At 36.9% G+C, this 19310-nt stretch overlaps 1 protein-coding gene across 3 annotated transcripts in view; it reads right to left on the reverse strand.

Annotated features, from left to right (window-relative positions):
* Window positions 1-412: 412 nt before the first annotated feature.
* WASF3 (WASP family member 3) overlaps window positions 413-19310 on the reverse strand; it is a 41211-nt gene continuing 22313 nt past the window's right edge. Inside the window, exons 3-10 of one of the 3 annotated variants that reach the window (XM_072404732.1) lie at window positions 18332-18473; window positions 16721-16855; window positions 11903-12056; window positions 10063-10180; window positions 9328-9503; window positions 7305-7568; window positions 6251-6612; window positions 413-4880 (exon numbers count right to left, since the gene is read on the reverse strand). In XM_072404732.1, coding sequence (XP_072260833.1) covers window positions 4723-4880; window positions 6251-6612; window positions 7305-7568; window positions 9328-9503; window positions 10063-10180; window positions 11903-12056; window positions 16721-16855; window positions 18332-18464 — 1500 coding nt within the window. In that variant the 5' untranslated portion in view covers window positions 18465-18473 and the 3' untranslated portion in view covers window positions 413-4722. Of the gene's footprint in view, window positions 4881-6250; window positions 6613-7304; window positions 7569-9327; window positions 9504-10062; window positions 10181-11902; window positions 12057-15991; window positions 16110-16720; window positions 18235-18331; window positions 18474-19310 lie in introns of those variants that run through there. The other 2 variants (XM_072404742.1, XM_072404751.1) reach the window with 2 other exon arrangements.

Genomic DNA, 19310 nt, shown 5'->3' on the forward strand with positions numbered 1-19310 from the left:
TAGTTCCTCACATTTTTATGCAATCTTTTTGTTCAACCCACTGAATTAAAGCTGAAAGTCTGCAGTTCAACTGCATTTGAGTTGTTTCATTTAAATTAATTGTGGCAATGTACAGAACCAAAATTAGAAAAAAGTTGTCTCTGTCCAAATATTTATGGACTTAACTGTATCTTTAGAAAAATCACAGACAATTTCAACCCCTCCACTGTCTTATACTTCACAGAGGTGCACTGTGGTTCATTTCCATTGGGAATTATTAAGTTCTACTATTTAAATATAACTATCATCAGGTATTTTCTTGTTACTGTACATAAAACAAACCGCATGCACAAACAGACCTGTTTTATTGGAAGCTTTTCATACATAAATTACTTTATGGGTTTACTTACACAAAGAAAACAGACAAAATACAGCCATTTTAACCAAAAATTTATTTGAAAGGAATAGACTATCAATACAACAGATTAAATTAGTACAATACTATTGGCTTGTAAAAATTAGCCCTTCTCCTATCTAATAAACCAATGGCAAGAACAGGGTACATTTTCTCTGTATTTTGCAGTAAAATTGTATTCCAATGAAAACCTTAGCATATGCTTCATTTGAAAATGAAATTTGTATGCTATAAAAACAAAACAAAACAAGAGAAAGGTAGCCATACGGGTAATTTTGCAGGCCCCTAATCTGCCTAAAGGTATTAGTAGTTTCTAAAACATGCATACTTGGTACATCATACATACAAACACATTTCATTCAAAGGAATGGGAAAGGTGTATGCCCCTGGCATCGAAGACCCCCTTGACAGTATAGTAACTGCAAGATAAAATTATCTAGTTAAAAAACGGGTGAAGTCATACCTACAGCCTTTTCTTGCACAGGATGCATTTGTAACAAGGACAGGCTTGCAGGGTAAAGCACACTGCATTATACAGCAAACCGGGCACATTTGGATATTTACCAAGCTATGAGCAGTTACTCCCCTTTGCTAACACTACTGCTAACCTAATCAAAAATCTCTCCTCATAATATTTCAAGCACATTGCTAATTTTAGGTCATTTACCTAAATCTTCATTGTATAGATCCCAACAGCCGTTGGATGCCACCATATTGGACATGGTGTCAAAAGCCCCAGAGGTGTCACTCCCATGACACTCCACGGTATTCTCTCTTTACCTTCTCCCAACAGCCACAAACATTTACGTAGGGAAGAGAAGAGAGGTGATGAGCCAGCCAGCATAGAGTAAATCAGAACCTCCCAGAAGAGGATATTGATATAAGAGGGGGCTGTGTTGGGAATTTACTTTGCTTGGAGAATTTTCTTTTCTAGCGAATTCAAAGGCACATTGTAAGGTAATAGAAACTATTTTTGACAAGCACAAAAAAATGTTTAAGCATTTAAAATAAATGTTTCATACTTTATCAAGTTGATAGCAGTGTTTCTTTAAATCTATTGTAGCACAAACCATATCTGAAATATTCCCCTAATACGTAAATCTTTGACTTTATTCAAAACAATTTTCAGTCTTGAATAAAGTCTCGAATTTAACAAAGATCGATAGAAGAAGACTGATCCCTTTCAAAGCTCATATTTTCTATTCTAGCACTGCAAAAACATTCTTTTCACCTTAACATATATACTGTACATTTACATGTCATCATATCTGCAGTCCCCATCCTTCACATATCTCAGTCAACAAAATGGACCTGCAGACATCCTAGGAATGAATTGCGGTTGATATATCTAGAATTACTGGCAGAATGGCTAAGCTTCCAAGAAAACAAGGGGCCTGCAAAATGAAGACCTTTCTCTGTGGGAATGGACATTTAAAATAACAAAACAAATACAATGTTTACACAGCAAATCGAACTTGTAATAACATCTGGCTAAAAAAACAATAATCAGTTAAAGGATGTGATCATTACTGCCTCATTAGAAGGGCTTTGCACATTTCCTGAACATAAAAAAATAATTTGTGTATGGTTATAGCCACACTACAAAACCTTGCAGCAATGCAGCCATGACAATTATTGATTTTACTGGGGTAATCACATTTATTTTCACATTTGGCAGAAAAAAACAGAACAAAAACTGGATGTCTTAATAAAGCTACATTGCAGTAGCCTAGTAGCACGAAACAATTTTGTGGTTTTGTTTATAAAATAGGGAATGAGACATTCCCTAAAACTTTCTCTGGTGGGAATCTTCCAGGTCATGTAGGGGTAATAGATTCTAACCAGGGAATGTTTGAGGGAATGTCAGATTCCCTGTTTTACAAATAGAGCGTTTTTTGTTGTATAAAGCAGCGATGGACATGAGAATACATAAAAGTTAAGGTCAAATGATGTTTTGTGGCCACTAATGTTAGCCACAAAAATGTATTGATACAATAATTAAGACTAACATTGTAAACAGATTGGTAAAAAAAAAAAACCTGAAATATCATGTTGGCTTGTAATTCCACCATGAGATTTGCCAAAGATTCTATCCTTGAATGGAGCTGTCATTTCTGTGTAACCGCAGCATTTCCTGCTAATCAAAACTGGCGCTGCATGGAAAGAATTGAATGAGCCTGATTAGAACAATGCAGGTTTCAGCCAATAAGGTAACATTGTAACAGTGAGACAAGAACCCTGCTGTAGGGACCGATACATCAGTGTGGATGCCTAGGCAATAAGGGGCATTCATTTTCCCCAGAAACCACCTTTAAAAGATGGCAAATTAGTTTAAAAACCATTTGGGCTATTCTAAGAAAAAAAAAAAAGTAAACTATAAACCATTAGCTGAAAACAGCTCGGCACTGGTATTTGAACACTTCACAGGTTAAAACAGATGATAAAATTCAAAAATCTAACACAGTGTCTTACAGGATTCACAGTATTCCAAAAGGTCAAACAGAACAATCACTTTCAGGTTGTTACCCTGATTTTCGTCTACTGCAGTACAAAACTCAGCTGGACAATAAAATGTGCGGGAAATCCAACATAAGAACACGAATCACCTATAAAAACATGTTATAAAACAAAACATTTTTTTGGTGGAATCTTTGCTTGTTTTTGTTTTGTGGCACTTACGTACAATACGATACGTGTATAAAAAAAAGTATGCTTGTTTGCTACTGACTGATTAAGATTTGTTTAATTTACACCCCATGACTGCAGCCAATTGTCAAGTACTCCAGGAACTTACTTGTGCTTAAAGGAAATCCATGACTGCCAACCCCGATATTTGTTTGCCTTTAATTGGTAAGTATACCTTTGGAGCAAAACCTTGATATTTTACTAACAGCAAATATGGACTATTGTTTATACTGCCCAGAACCAGCATTGTATTTCTGTGCTCAAAGGAATTAACGCTTCCAATACACAGAACTTCAAAGGCCACTGAAAGCAGCAGATGACAAAAGAACTGCATTGGTAGTGTAAACTTCACTGTGTGCCCTTGGTGCCACATAGTTATGTTTCCAAATTTCCCCCTGATGAGCGAATCAATAATGCAATCAAGGTGCAATTATTCTCTAAACTGCTGGTTACCAGAAATATTTATAGAAAGATAAGACATTCAAATATTTTATAAGAATAGAAACACAGGTGATGTTGCTGACGATTTTTGAATGGATATAAGCTCTTGTGCTGTAATCTTCATTATTAATTTACTATTGAGTGTATCACTAACCTGGCAATATGTATATGTGTACTGAAAATGACAATCATACATCCTAATTAAAAAAAAAAAAAAAGGCAGAACTGGCAGCTCCTATATTTCTAATAGGTACTATAGGGGCATATCAAATCAAGGTGTCGCATTTACTGCTTACCATTAAAAAATGTCAGAGACCTTGCAAGATGTAACAGGTCCGCCTTAACTCTCAAAATGTCAAAAATGCCACATGCTGCTAAATTTTAGAATAAATGCCTTTGAGGTGCAAGCTTACAGGTTTCTGGCAAAGTTATGGTAATGAGATCCAGGTAGGTCTGCTTTCCTAGAAAGAAGGAGGGGCATTTGCACTATGCTGCTGTGCTTGCAGATGTTTCTACCCATATGCCCCATGGTGGGCATAAATAGAATTAATGCAAGCTCCTATTAGATACTTTCAATCCACAAAGATACCTGCAAGTGACCACTAAATCTTTAAAATAAGACCAACTGATTTCTTGTCAGTTTGTGTATACAGGATTATTCCATGAAATGGCTTCTGGCACAGTGTGTAAACCATTGTATATCTTCTTATACACACACAGTAGAATAATCTACAGGTCACAACTTACACACATCTAAAGTCTATCATTAATTTTATACACTATTAACTATTCAAATAACTGTCTAACCATATTTTCCCTGAGTTTGCATTATATTCTATACTGTGGGGAGTTTAACTCTTAGTTTTAAGAAACGTCAGCTACAAAATCTTGTAATGCTCGTTAGAATCACAGTTTAATTTTTGTGTGTTCATGTCTAATAGTAACTAAACTATACCTCTTATGCATTTTACATAACCTATGGTGGAAGCATGCAAATGACATGCTTCTTAGCACAGGGCATCCTGGGACCTTTTTTTCTATGGCATCCCTTTCCCCTGCATACATGCTACTATCTCTTGAAGGACACAGAAAGGGCTGTTACAGAGGACCAGACAACCCGGCTGATCCTGACAGGATACATGCCTATGATAACTTTTTTTTTTTTTTTTTTTTTTTTTTTTTTTTTTTTTTTCCTATGGTTTTCAGTCAGACCAGTCATTCTCATCAAATTCTGAATCATCTTCCGAATCACTGTATTCAACAGCAATCCGCCTGGAAAGTATGGTTGCGACATCATTTCCAACTGGTTCCCTCTTGGCTTCTTGTTCACGCTGTTCTTGTACTTTCTTCAGTTGAATTCCTGAAAGCAAAAGTTATGAGGGGTTATAGAAAAAAATATAGAGCAGAGCAAGCATGTTGACATTTTGTGCATTTCTCCTCTAAATAACCATCTCTATATGACCAGCAATTTTTCTGAAGCATGCATAGCAAAAAAACTTCTTATAAAGCATGGAAAGGTTATTGGAGGTGCGGTAATTCTAAAGATATTCTATCACATATTTGTTCTGCTGAGCAAAGTCTTTTTATTTTGTGTGAAATATATATATATATATATATATATATATATATATATATATTATACATACATACACACACAAACATTGTCATTGCCACAATTGAATGACATCTCAATGAACTTTACAATAGACAATACGTACCTAATAAGCACAATGTTTTGCTCCCGAGAGAAATGGTTTAGGCTGCGTACACATGTGCAATAATTGTCGTTGGAAAATATCTTTCACAATCTTTTGCAATGCCAAAAGACTTCACAATGCATGAACGAGCGCTGTACATAACGCTGTTCTGCTCTATGGAGAGGGGAGAGAACGAGCAAGCGGCACTCCGCTGCACTCTGTCTCCACTTCACTTTTTTTTTACAGGGTGACGAGCGCTGTACACATGCCAGATTCTCATTCGATATCAGCCTAAGGCGTGTGTACGTAGCTTAGAATATCTGTGAATATCTTTGGGATAATGAGCACTTCTAAAAGCCTGAGGAACCTTTTCTATAAAACATTAAAAACGGATAATGGTAACCAAAATGAGAGCTTTGCTTTTAATAATGTGTTTATGGGCTGCCAAACCTTCCTAGATCTTTTTTCAAATATCAGAAATAAAATTCACTTTTGCATTGTAACTATTGTGAGTCTATCTTAATTACTCCTTTAAGAGAACAGGGAAGGGGAATAATTGAATTGGGTTGCTAAGCATTTTTTATTCTTACAGGTAAATGTACAAAATGTTCCTGGTTAATAAATGTGTCTCATTTAAATTACATTATTTAGGGTAATGCTGACACTGGTGATATACAGCCACATCTAGCACTTAGCATTTTTAGCAGGTAAATCCTAATTTCTAAAGGCTAACTTTAGGTTTATGTACATTTTTCATTTAACAAGGTAATATATGGAAACAATGCAGCAAATTTAAAACCGTAGTACATCTGGGAATGTTCTCATTTAATCAAGTGCTGGTATATCTAATTGTCACATTCAGTTGGATTCGTTTTTTATGTGTTACATAGCTGGGGAAAAAAAAAAAAAAAAAAAGACATTAAAGTTCAACCACTAGGGAAAAAAACATACTACAAACCAGCAGATCCCAGATAAATCTTTATATACACAGTGGATCCACTTCTACTTAAGCTACAAAGTACATTTTACTCACCCATACGGATGGCAGACAGCAGGTCACTTCGAGCATCACTGGTGAGGCCTAGCATATGAGCACCATCATGCCGCTTTGCTTCCAGTACTTTGGCAAAGTGCATCGGGGAGGAGTGAGATAAGACAGGTGCAGGAGGTCCAGGTGGTGGAGGGGGAGGTCCAGGTGAAGCTGAAGCACAGACTCCAGGAGGAGGAGGAGGAGAGGGTGCATATGGAGATCCAGCCAACTGTACACCTGGTGAGCCTGGAATTGGGTGCTGAAGGGGACTAACAAAAGCAGTCTGAGCTGAAGGAATGATGGGAGGGGGTGGAGGTGGTGATCCTGTGGGGTAATACTCCATCATCTGAGGGGGCAGCACTCTCCTTTCAAATATAAAAAAAATATATATTTTGTTAGATTTGTAGTTTAATATAGAACTTTAATCTTTAACCTTATAAGTTTAAGTGGTAAAGACATTGAAGGTTGATTAAAGAGACAACATAGAGTGGCTTGCTTTGAAATTCCTAACATCTGCCTAACTCAGATACAGATCTGTGTAACTAGAGATAAGTCACAGCCCTGGTGACTCACCAAGTTCTGTAATTATGATACTTTTATCACATGAAAATAAAATATCTGACTATGAAAAAATGGACCAGAGCCCCACCTGCAGGCTCAATAAGGGGCCTTTCTCCAAAGAGAAATATTAGCTGCATGCCGTTTGAAATAACTTGTTCTTTAACAATACACAATCTTACTAAAAATCTCTACTAAATCTCTTACTAAAAATTTCCCTCTGAAAGTGCAGCAGGCCAGAGAGGTCATGCAGATACTGTTTCCCACTGGTTATCTGGGGGGCTTTTTGGTTTACTTTGTCCTGCATGTTGCTGCAACACACATGGTATAAATGTGCTTACTACAGAACCGAGATTTTCTTTCTTTTTTTTTTTTTGTAACAGAGTCACTTTAAAGAGAAATGTTATTTACAGAAACTGAAGCATGAAAAGTTTAACTAAAAGTATGACTGCATACTTTATACAACTTAGTCCTATTTGTTCAATAGCAGATAGATTACCTGCACTCAGAGGATACTAGCGGAGGTGGATGTGATCCATCCATAGTTGGTGGAGGTGGTGGTGGTGGTTGCTGTGGCCTGTTTAAAGTGCCATGTCTTAGTGTTCCAGTTGAGGAGCGGAAATCATGTTCATGAACCTGATTAGCACCTACATGATGAAGTGAATCTCCCGACCCCACATATGTCGGGGTCATGGGATGCTGATGCATGGAGTGGTTTGGAGTTGCAGGATAAGAATACTCTGTAAGATCTGACACATGTGACCTGTGAACAAAAAAAAAAGTTACAACCAGAAAACAAATGACAAAAAGCTTGGCTTTTTGCAAGTCTGCAACCTTTTAGTGAAAATGTCAACACGTGCGCTTTTACAAGCAAATATCTAAAAAGCATGGTAAAAGCCTTTGTCAGTAAAAATCCGATGGGTTCTAACCCTTTTCTGCTGTATCCAAGACTACCTTTTGGCCATTACATTCACTTTAATAACTAATATCTGCATTATTGTTATTTGTGTAAAGGTTAAAAAGAAAGCAGTTTCTTTCAACCACAAACAATTCACAACAAAATTTGCACAAAATTGTGCCTGTTCTAGATAATCATTTTTGAAATGCTAATTGAAGCACATACAAAGCAGATGGTATAGATAATATCACAGCATTTATATTAGAAAAAAACTACATTAGTTACATTTAAATTGTGCACGTAATTCAAATCATGCGATCTTCCCATGCTGTGACACTTCAGAAATGATTGACATGCCACAACATTTCCAATAAAATAAAAAGCAACTAACCCTGCAATAATTTTTATCTTCTGTAATACTGCCAGGTCCCGTTTATCTGTAACAACTTCATACATTATTTCCAACAATCTTACAAATTCTGAATTAAGGTTTTGTAAAAATAGAAAAAAAGATTTTGGCACTTATTGATTCTCCATTTGGACTGAAAATTACGCTCCCTTTAAGCCTGGTAAGTCACATGACTCAACTGAAATATGTTTCACAAAAGAAAAAATACCATTATCTTTCAGAAATCAGTGGGACTCCTTGGCAAGAACTGAGTTAGTTTTCAGTTAATGTAAAATCTGCCAAGGGCACAGTAGTATATACCAAATGATAGACGACTAGTGTCTGGAAGGACTGTCATTTCTCCTAGCTAAAAGTGACTTTTTTCACTACATAAAATTTCAAAGATAGTATAAATGTTTTTCAGTTTATATGTTTTAATCTCCTAAAGGAAAATAGTGGCTACTGGTTTATGATATATATGATGATATATATATATATATATATATATATAATGATATTTAATCTTATGCTTCCAGTTTTTTAGACTGATTTTCAGTTTCACTTTTGTTTAGTTTGGCTCATTTTGTTTGCGTAGCAAATACTCAATGAAGAACTGGTTGGGCTACTCAAACTGAACAGGGAATCAAAATGGAAGAAAAAAAAGCAGAAAAAACCTGCAGTAAGCAGGCAACAAATCTTCATCTGCTGGCTAATTATAGTAAACTGGGAAACACCTTTTTGTATTTAACCAAGAAACATACATTTCCAGAATATATACATAAAGAAAAAAGGTTGAAGGCACCATACGCTGCCTTAAGAAAATCACTTTACCAAAGCCGGATAATTCAGTATAGGTTGTTTTCCGGCTCAGGGGTCTTACTTCTCTTACACCACTCCCGACGATAAATAAAATTAAGAACCAGGCCAGGCAGAGATTTATAGCTGTTGCAAGTTAGCAACACTGGGAACCAAACCCACATCTTACAGTGAGACATAGCTCAGAGTTCAGAGAAATCACTAGCCAAATGTAAAACAAAAACATGAGTTTTAGGTAGATAGACCATTTGCATATAAGAGCGTCCACATTTTACAAAATTTAAATTTATTTAAGATTAAAGCCAGCTAGCCAAAAAAAAAAAATCACAGCCAGCGCTCTAAGTTGTAGCCACTCCCATGAAACTACATAACTTAATACAAATATTCTGCTGGGAGGGTACAACAAATGGGCACACAGACCTAGTATCAGGGGACATCGATCCCTCAGAAGAGCCTCCTTGGTAAACATTTGGAGATAGCCTGCTGTCAGGTCTAAGTTCTTTGTCATAGGCCATTATGTTCCATTCCTGGCGTCTGTTTCTGGCTTTTCTGACTTTCTTCACTTCACGAGTTGTACCGTCAACACGCTTTTGCTCCTGAAGAGATGTTAAAAGTGGTTAAAGAAAAAAAAAGTGAATAATAGGATCAGTACTGGAAATATATAGCTTAATCACCTGGATGTTACATACACCAAACATGTGGCAAATAAAACCATTGGTTCAAAATAACTGCCAAGAGAGGTGAGGGCCGTGCTCAATATCCCCTTCTGGGCTTATTACAGGAGAAAGGCATGCTGTAGTTAAGGAACCAGAGAGCTGCAGAGATCCCAGGATAATCAACATTTTCATGGTTATCCAGTGTACACATCAGGGGACCCCGATGTCCATGTAAGTGGAGCAAGCAGTTTTAAATCTAAACATTTATATTCTTCTTTTTACTAAACAGGGTTCCTTTTAAGTAATAGCACTTTGGCAGTGCACAAGACTCTTACGATAAATAGGTTACGCCTAAACATAAAACTAAATTCTTATTGTTCATTTAACATAAACATGTAGAAACCTTGTGAGAGTAAAGGAATGGCAGTGAGAACAATTTCATTGGTCTTTTTGAATATTTTATTCCTATAAAAAAACCAGCATGAGATGTAATATTTACCTTCTGTCTTCTTTTCTCTTTTCTTTTATCTTCAGTGTCCTGCAGCATTTTTTCCTTCCAAAGGTCAAAGAAATATGAAGGATCGGTGTAAAATTTCAGGCCATCCTTCCTGTCATCTCTGACAAAACAAATTGTGGAAAAAACTTAGGTCTGAGTACTTCTGGCTGTGGCTAAGAAGCAGTAATACGAATTACTTTGGTACAGAGATAAATCACACATTCACAATATAAGACAGTGATGACCCCTTCACATTGCTTCATCAAGGAATGGCTTTGAAGGAATGTGCCACTACACCAAATCATACTTTTGTAGTTTGTCACACGTGCCCTGTCATGTAGATCTAATTGCTTCAGAACAAAGATATTCACAAACTAAAAATTTCAATATAGAATTGAGAAATGTGCAGTAACCCTTTAAGATAAATTTATCTTAAAGGATCCTAATTAGTCATTAGTCTAAATACTAAACTGAATATTCTAAAATTATGTCTAAGACCTACAGATTGGCAGGAGACGTACCCACAAAGAATGAAAAACAATACTTTACATCAAAGATCATCATCTAGAACCACATATGTGGATAATTTACTATAATGACTTTCCAAAGATTTTTCAATAAAAAATAACAAGTTTACAATATGTAGTTTTATATAAAAATGATGCTGCCAGAACACTGCTATTTCTTCAAATCCAGAATTTGAGTTTATTTGAATTCATTCAGGTCAAATACCTCAGAAGTGATTCTTGAAACCCTCACCCACGTATGGCTGTAACAGATTAATATTATATCTGACAATCACTGGAATGCCAGTTGCCAGCCTGAAATCCATCATAAAACCTGCAGATAGAAGGGGTGCTATTGTGTGAAGGATTACAATTATTACAGGGAAGGAGAGAATATCAGTGCTGGCTTACATTTCTAGTTATATGAAGTTCACTACAGATACTCTGAACAGCATGCTGGAAAATCTATTTTTGCTAACAAACTTAGGGAAATAAAAAGAATGGTTAACAGAGGAAATAGCAGTAGTTTAACAGTATGCGCATCCCTGCATACCCATTATATATGGATTGTCTAAAATAAGGTCATGACCCTACTAAAATTTTGTATAGTATCTGGAATGGCTCAGTGCCACAACCACTGGCACAAGCAATAGATTACTATCTACAACCATCAAGGGCATACATAAAAGTCATGTGTTCTTGAACAAGTTGAAGCAATTTTCAAAGTTCCTTAATAATTGGAGCCTAGTAAGAACTGGCATGTCTTCTTTTTATACCAGTATACAAATTAAGTGATTTTCTGAACATGCAGGCAGAGGATGCAACCTCAACATTTGATTGAAATAATCACTTTTTATGTTTTAGGATTTTATGTCTGAGCATTTAATAAACAGCCAATTTGGTGTACTACTATGAGCAACTCGGCTACACTTTTGCCTAATTGTTCATTAATATGAGCCAAATTTGCCAAATTGTTCATCAATAGTGTATGGGAGGCAAGAGACTGCTACGATCTATAAATTACATTTTTGCCATTTGGGATGGCCGTAAAACTGCATTTGACAGATTTGTTAATTTCTTGATTGGCATTAAATCTGGGATTATTTTTAACGAAGTGCTATCTAACAGGACAGTTACTTTTTTGTTATGTGCAGATAAGGCAGTTTGGAAGAAGGCAGTTTGTTCACCTCGGGTGGCTCTGTTGCTCATGATAACCTATTGGCTGCAAGAGGAAATACAAAACATTCATATGCATGGTTTCATATTTATTATATATATTATAAAATATTAAAAAATGTATACATTCTCTTGGGGAAAAAAGTAATCCAATCACTAACCTGTATGGAGAAAGTATGTTTAGAGGAGGAGGTTTATCACAGGTATTATAGATTTCAGTTACTGGGTTAGGGATGCTGTTCTTAGAAACCACTTGTTGGTCTTGAATGGTAGAACTTTTGAAAGCTTTCCTCATATTGATGTCTTGGAGTGAAACTGTAAAAATAAAACACATTTTGTTAATAAATATCTTTCAAAAATATGCAAAGAAAAAAAAAAAAAACAATACTGCCGTCTCAGATGAACTGCACATAGCATGCCAGTATCACCATTACTGGCACCAAACACTTTTCCTGGCCACTGCAGTTACAAAGTGGACAACATTTAAGATTTTGAATAATTTTCCTACTGTTAGCTATATACCACAGCTATTTTATTTTGTAAAAGACAGCTTTTCACCTATAGCAATAGTGATTATTTTCCTTTTCAGCTACATTTTGTTTTCCTTCTACCACAAAACAAGAAAGCCATCACTGTACCATACATAAAGAGAAGGGAGAATAGTAAATGACCATGGAATAGGGGTTTAGAGGCAGCAAAATGGCAACAGGTTGTAAATCACAGTAAATTAGGGGTGGTGAAGAACAGACAGATAAACTGATCAAGCACTGCAGGAATTATAATTGTGAAAGCGGAGGGTAAATTAATTGTCCCCAGCTAAGGACATCGGACATACGGACGACTCCTAGATACAAACCAGCCGGCCTCCCTGTTCATTCCTGTGCAGGACAGAAGCCTGATGTTGGGGGGGGGGGTTCACATGACTTGTAGAAGAAGTTACTCTTGTAACTCTTTAATGACCAAGACAAACTCTGCAGTTGTTTCTTTTTATAAATCAAAGCCCAATTTGCTCCAGATATATTTAATGTCTAGATTCCATAAAGTTTTGTTTTTGCTTTGTTGGCAATCAACTAACAGTGAGGATTTTGACACCACGCTGCCTAAAAATATGTAGAGACAAACATCTGTCATAACTGCATTTATTAAAATATTGCACCTGTTCTGACTTACATACAAATTCAACCTAAGAACAAACCTACAGTCCCTAACTTGCATGTAACCCGGGGACTACCTGTATCAAGAATTAAGGTAGGGGACAGAAGACGGTGAGAAGTGATAAAATGTAGAGGGAGATTTGACTATGGACCATTTTGATCATTTAGGGCTAAGCATGGTTTAGGGGCAAAGAGTAATAGGATTGTTGCTGGAGAAAGAAGGAATATAAGGAAGCTAGTCTTGTACAGGCATAAGAACTGACTGACTAAGACAACTGACAGTTCCACTAGAAGAGAATGCCAAAGAAAAAAAATGATCATGGACAGGAATATAGAAAGTAAGAAGGAATATAATCCTGGTGAAGGATTTTGTGTAAACTTTTCAACTGAAATAAAATCACAAACACTCAGGATACCAGAGACCATAATAGACAATGAGGGAAGAATGTATATATGAAGCTGTTTATTTCTTGCGATGTACACTGCTTTTTTGACAGACAGTAAATATAGCATGTATGTAGGAGGTAGGGGTGGTTAGAAGAATACTGCGCAAATACTTGTTGAACCTTTCAGACAACTTTGTGTGGAAGGGAAAGTGAAGTGTAGGTTGTAAGAATGCAGTGTACACTGTTCAAAAAGCTGTTAGAGAAGATACATTATAAGACTGCAGAGAGGGCTGATGCTGGGGAAAAAGGTGGGCTCTGCTGAGAAAATGAAGATGGGATGTAGACATAACATTTCCATGCAATGAACAGATATGTTCTCAGGATTGATCAGAAATGAGGTACAAAATTCTGAAAGATTTTAGAGGTAGCATTTTTGCTAGATTTATTTTATTTTTATTTTTTTGTGGCAGAACCACAACTAGAAATAAAAGGGGAAAGTTTATACTCATGCTATGGATGATGGAAAAGGCCAAAGAATCACCTCCTGTGAGCAGCAGCTCAGGACCAAGAATCATTTGCTTTAAGTAGCTAATAAGGTATGAGAATTGTATGTTGCAAGGAGCTGATGAGGACTGAAGTCGGAGACATATGCCGAGCAAATACAGGAAACAGTGGCTAATTCCCAACAAACTCTGGAAGTTCATTTCTCTATATAATAGTACATATGTTTGAGAAGATAATAAAAAGTTCTACGGTTAACATATTGTATACCAAGAAGGCCAAACTTTTTTGCTTTGCATTACCACAAGCAATGATTCCTTAACTAGTGGGTCCTGGAAAAATGAGAATGATTTTCTCCCATTCAGAATATTTCTTAATTAAGTAATCTAGCTTGATGAAAGTTTGGGCAGCAAGTTGCATCAACTGAACAGTTCACCATGCTTGGACAAAAACACGTAAGGAACCTTAAGCAAAAAAGCTAAACTAGTTGAAAATACAAGTATTTAAACAAAGGTTCATACGAAAAGTCCTTTTGCGAATCCCTAACCTACATTCAGTGATAATTCTCTTTATTGTCCATAAAAGCGTTTTTACCCACATGCTGTAATTTTCCTCTTTTCATCCTCCCCCAGCTTCCTGTCTACAATCTGGCTTTTATACATGGTGAATAAGCCAGACATACTGGCGGGGTGTCTTTCACCTTCTAATTTCATTTCACAGCTTGAAGATCCTCCATAAAGATTCCCTACCTACCTCCCCACAGATGTGACTACACCCCGCTGCTAATCTACACTCTGCATGTATGAATGACATCTAAAAGATAAGCATTTCAGAACCAATACCTTCTGTGATCACCTGCAGGGTGCTACAATGCAGCTGCACCCAGAGATAAGGAACATTCACAATGTATTATATACGGCTACTCATTCTAAAAAGTGTCTGCGAATTACAGCAAGACCTGCTCAAAGAAAAGGACACTTGGCTTCATGAGTCACTTGACATATGCTATCTTCATTATGGCTACATTTCGTGAATCTACATGGTGATGTTCCCACACCTGTACATAATTCTTCATTTTACATTGTATATCCTCAATTACTAGCAAACAGATAACTGCTGCAGATGCATATTATCCCACACAGTCAATGTTCTCTGTTGTATTTAGGAGAAGAACCAAGAGAAAAACCCACTATATGGTCAGGACTATATTTTTTAATATACAAGCTTTACAAGTACATTTGTTTAAAGCCCAACTCCAGGATGCCCTGAGCTCATGAGAAGACAGATAAAATGATGCTAAGCATGGGCAACATTCAATCCAGAATGGGTTGGAGAACAGGGATCCTGGGGGTGAGTCTGTGGTTCTGCATTAAATTTCCAATTAGTAATACAGCCATAGCTGTTTTTTGATTTCATAAGGGGCCCTGAATTTAAAAAAAATTATGGCTAAGCTGGACATTAAATATATTTGTATATAAAACAAATTTTGTACGAGCTTAATATTTTAGCTTCACCAAACCTCAAATTTTTTGAAAAAGGTAATGTGGTTCATTTTGGAGAGATTTTACTGATTTGTTGTTGCATCTGTAGAACAGAAAGTCCTGCTCTAAAAAGAACAAATCTTTAAACAAAAAGGCACGCTTATTTTCCGGGATTACTTTAAGACGGTCATGGCAGTCAGAACTGCATGCAAGTTACATGCATTACATTTTTTTTTTTAATTACAACTACAAAGATACTGGGTCAGCGTATGGTACCACATCCCTAATCATGTAACAACACTATATAATTCTGTAGGACTTTAAATGTACAATGTAAGAAAAATCAATTGCTTTTTTAGACATAACTAAACCAGTAAAAACACACAGTATATTTTTCTATACTTAGACTCCACCTGCCTGGCAATCCCTTACCACTACAGTTATTTCCCTGTTTCAATGGGTTGCTGGAATTTATACTGTAAAGTTTGCTGACTATGCAAGTTAATCAGTAATGGATTGGTGGTATATATGTACAGTTAATAGGAAGTGATGGTTTTAGCATTTATTACAGTTAGATAATATTACAGTTGTATAAATATTTTCAAAAAATATATTGAGCTGTATTCTCTATTATAGACTGTACTACCATTGGTGTTTCACCTGAAGAACCTATACTAGCGAAACTTGTTGAGTAACATACATTTTCATGAATGTATAAAAGTTCTTACCATGCCAATTATATGAGGCTTAATATTCTAACTGCTGGACTTTTAAAAGATGCAGATTTAAGTCCAGGACATCAATTCTCTTGTTTGCAGCAGCAGGAGCGCATCCATGACCAGTTACAGATAAGAAATCCAGGGGTAATTTGGCCTATTAAGTTGTAAGTGCAATAACAGTTTTAGGTAGGCTGACCCCTTAAGAACACATGCGGTGGAAAGTGGCAACGACTACTAATCTACCAACTTCTATTTGGATTTAATCTATTTTTAAGGCCAATTTAAAATGCAGTTTAATATAAGTAAAACCTTCAAAAAATGAAAGAAACCCCAAAAGACTAAAATGCACAAAATGAAAAGTCTAAGCAGTCAGGTACAAAGTCTCTGATAAAAATACTCAGAGTTTTCACAGCTTGAGAACAGCCGTTTCTGATATAAGATAAGTGCTTAATTTTTCCCAGCTAGACAATTACACACAGCTATAATGCTTCCAAATGCAATTATAAAGCATAAAGTTTCATTATACGAATGTGTGTAGGCAGGAACTTGGCTGTTTCTGAATCAGCCAAAACAAGTTTTTATACAAAATATGTTTCTAGCCAATTAATGCTTGAGATAGCAACAGCACGCTCAGAGGGACAGTGGCGATCTCCAGCTAGGAGCCAGCCGTTGCCAGGTAATTAATAGTGTCTGTACGTGCCACACTTCCAATAGAGCGGCCTCTGTGCATTCACCCACCCTCTTCCACTGTTGAATCCAGCTGGGTGACTTTGACAGCAAGCCGATCAATTCTGTCTTGAAGAGAATTTGCTCTGATGTAGAAAGTGTTTGCCTCATTAAACAACTCGCCAAATATGTCTTCAGCATGTTTGCCTGCCAAACAGAGAAAAATATGTCAAAACACACACACAAAAATCCTGCTCATCTGACTGCCACAGAGTTCATCCATGCAGCTGAAAAAATGTTGTACGGCAAAACATGATGCTGATCTGCTATTCAGAATGCTGCATTTTATACTAATTGAATTCACAATAAATACATAAAAGATTAAAAAATAAATTAGCACTAAGAGCTGGATGGACACACGTCTGCTGAGGGACAGGACTTCTACTCAACTATGAACATAAAAACGAGGAATAGGGGAGCAGGAAGGGGAAAAAAAAGGATAATTTTAAAGTGTGCTTGGGATCAGACTTGTACACATTCATAACAGACAGGTTAGAGAGCGTTTAAGCTAGCACTAACTTACACCTATCTTGCCCAAAATGCCTATTGCTACAGAAGTGAATGAAGGCTTGTTTGTAAGTGCTTTTACTGCCTGTTCAGAAAATTAAATGCATTAATGCATAGAATTTGAGGACAGATCTACTAGAAGACATTTACAAATACACACAACAAAAAAAAAAACATTCACAAATCATACCACTGGAGTACAGAACAAGAAACAGATAAATAGGCGAGAGCCTTTAATTGGGCTTTATATACCTGGTTCTATTGCCACAGTTTTTTTGCTAGTATTTGAATAAACCAAAATGTCATAAAATTTTTCACAAAGAACAAAAGTTTTAGGCCCTTTTAAAGAATTCCGGAAACAAAAAGAAGCTTTTTGCTCTCATGTGTTGGTATCATTCAGGAGGATTGCCAGTTTTTATTGTTAATACATGAAAATTCTATACTATATACTCTATATACCAGAGGTCCTCAACCCCGGATCGCAGCTCACTAGTGCACTTGGGGGGGCGCACCAGCCAGAGCTGCAGACTATGTCTCCCATAGACATCGCAGGCTCAGTCCAGAGATACAACCCGCCCACTCTCCCTTTGCAGGTCCAAGTGGGTAGGTTCTGGAATCATAATGTCACTCTGGGGGGAATTTTTTTTAGTTGCCTAAAATATTAGGCATAATTAAAATATTAGGAATAAATTATTCCTCCAGAGTGTTGGATGCCCCATGTCCCTTGCTGCATGCTTACTCCATCCTCTGAGCCACTGCTACATCTTTTGGTAACATTGGATTGAAGGACAGCACTACAGTATGCGGGTGAAAGAGGGATCAGACACTCCGTGAAGGGTGAAACATTAAAGCCCTAAGCTACACTGCTGCAATAGAGTGAAGGTGGAAGCCCCAGTCTTCCAAAAAGGTTTAAACCCTATTCATTTGAAATGACCCGCTTATCTTTTTTTCTTTTTGGATCAAGGCTGTCACTTTAACAGCTGGTTTATTGGCTCCAAAAACTCCTCTTGCAACGGTTCCTGTATTGGGTAAGAGCAAGTAAATATCGATAGTGAAATATTTGTTCTCAGCACTGCATTGGTTTAGTGGGAGGAGAGGGAAATAAAGGGTGTTTACTCAGGCTGCTAAGCTGTCGGATGATCGCTGCAAGTGTATTATTGGTTACACATTCCAGTTCACTGGTGATCCCCTCTGGCACGGTTCCCCGACATAGATGCCTGGGCTCTATGTTCCTCTTAACCAGGGGCATGGCTCAAAGCTGTAATGAGAAGAAAAAAAACAAAAAAAGACATTAATATAATCAAATAAGCAATCAGTACCCTCCCAAAGGGTCAATGTTACCTTCCTTTAGATTTCAGTTAGCATGAGGTTTTATTTCTCATGCAGTTTATAGGAAAAAATGATGAATAAGACTAAAGCTGCGTACACACGTCAGATTTTTCCCGCCCGATAATCGGCATCGGCCAGATAACGGGCGAGAATCTGGCGTGTGTACAGTCGGCGCCGTTCATCGTCCGTGAACGATGAACGACAACCAATCCTAATCCAAGGGAAGGGGGAGAGCGCGCAGCAGGGTGCCGCTCCCGTCGCTCTCCCCCTCCCCTCTTCATAGAGCATGAACGGTGCTGTATGTACAGCACCGTTCATGCATCGTGTAGTCCTTTGTCGTTGGAAAGGATCGTGAAAGATCCTTTCCAACGACAAAAATTGCACGTGTGTACGCAGCTTAAGACTAATTAATACCAATACTGCAGGACAATGAACAAATCAATAGGAAACAAAACACACAATCATACTCAAAACCAAATGCAGTGCACAGTAAGCAACAAGATACTAGTTTACTCTTTTTTTTTAACACTTTTTGGAGTTAACTCAAACAGTTTATAGAAAAAAAGTAAAGAAAACGGCCAATTTCAGATTACCACAGTCTGATCAGTAATAGGCTACTTCTGAGTGGTTGCTGTTAAGCCCAACTGAGCCTCTTAGGAAATCTAGTGCTGAAATTCCCAGAAATTGTAAGCTTTTTCGCAGTATTGCACTTTAATCAAGCGGACAGAGTGGGTGAGGTAAAACTTGACACAAAGTTTGCCGACCC

This window comes from Pyxicephalus adspersus, chromosome 1, assembly GCF_032062135.1.
Source record: "Pyxicephalus adspersus chromosome 1, UCB_Pads_2.0, whole genome shotgun sequence".
NCBI lineage: Eukaryota > Metazoa > Chordata > Amphibia > Anura > Pyxicephalidae > Pyxicephalus > Pyxicephalus adspersus.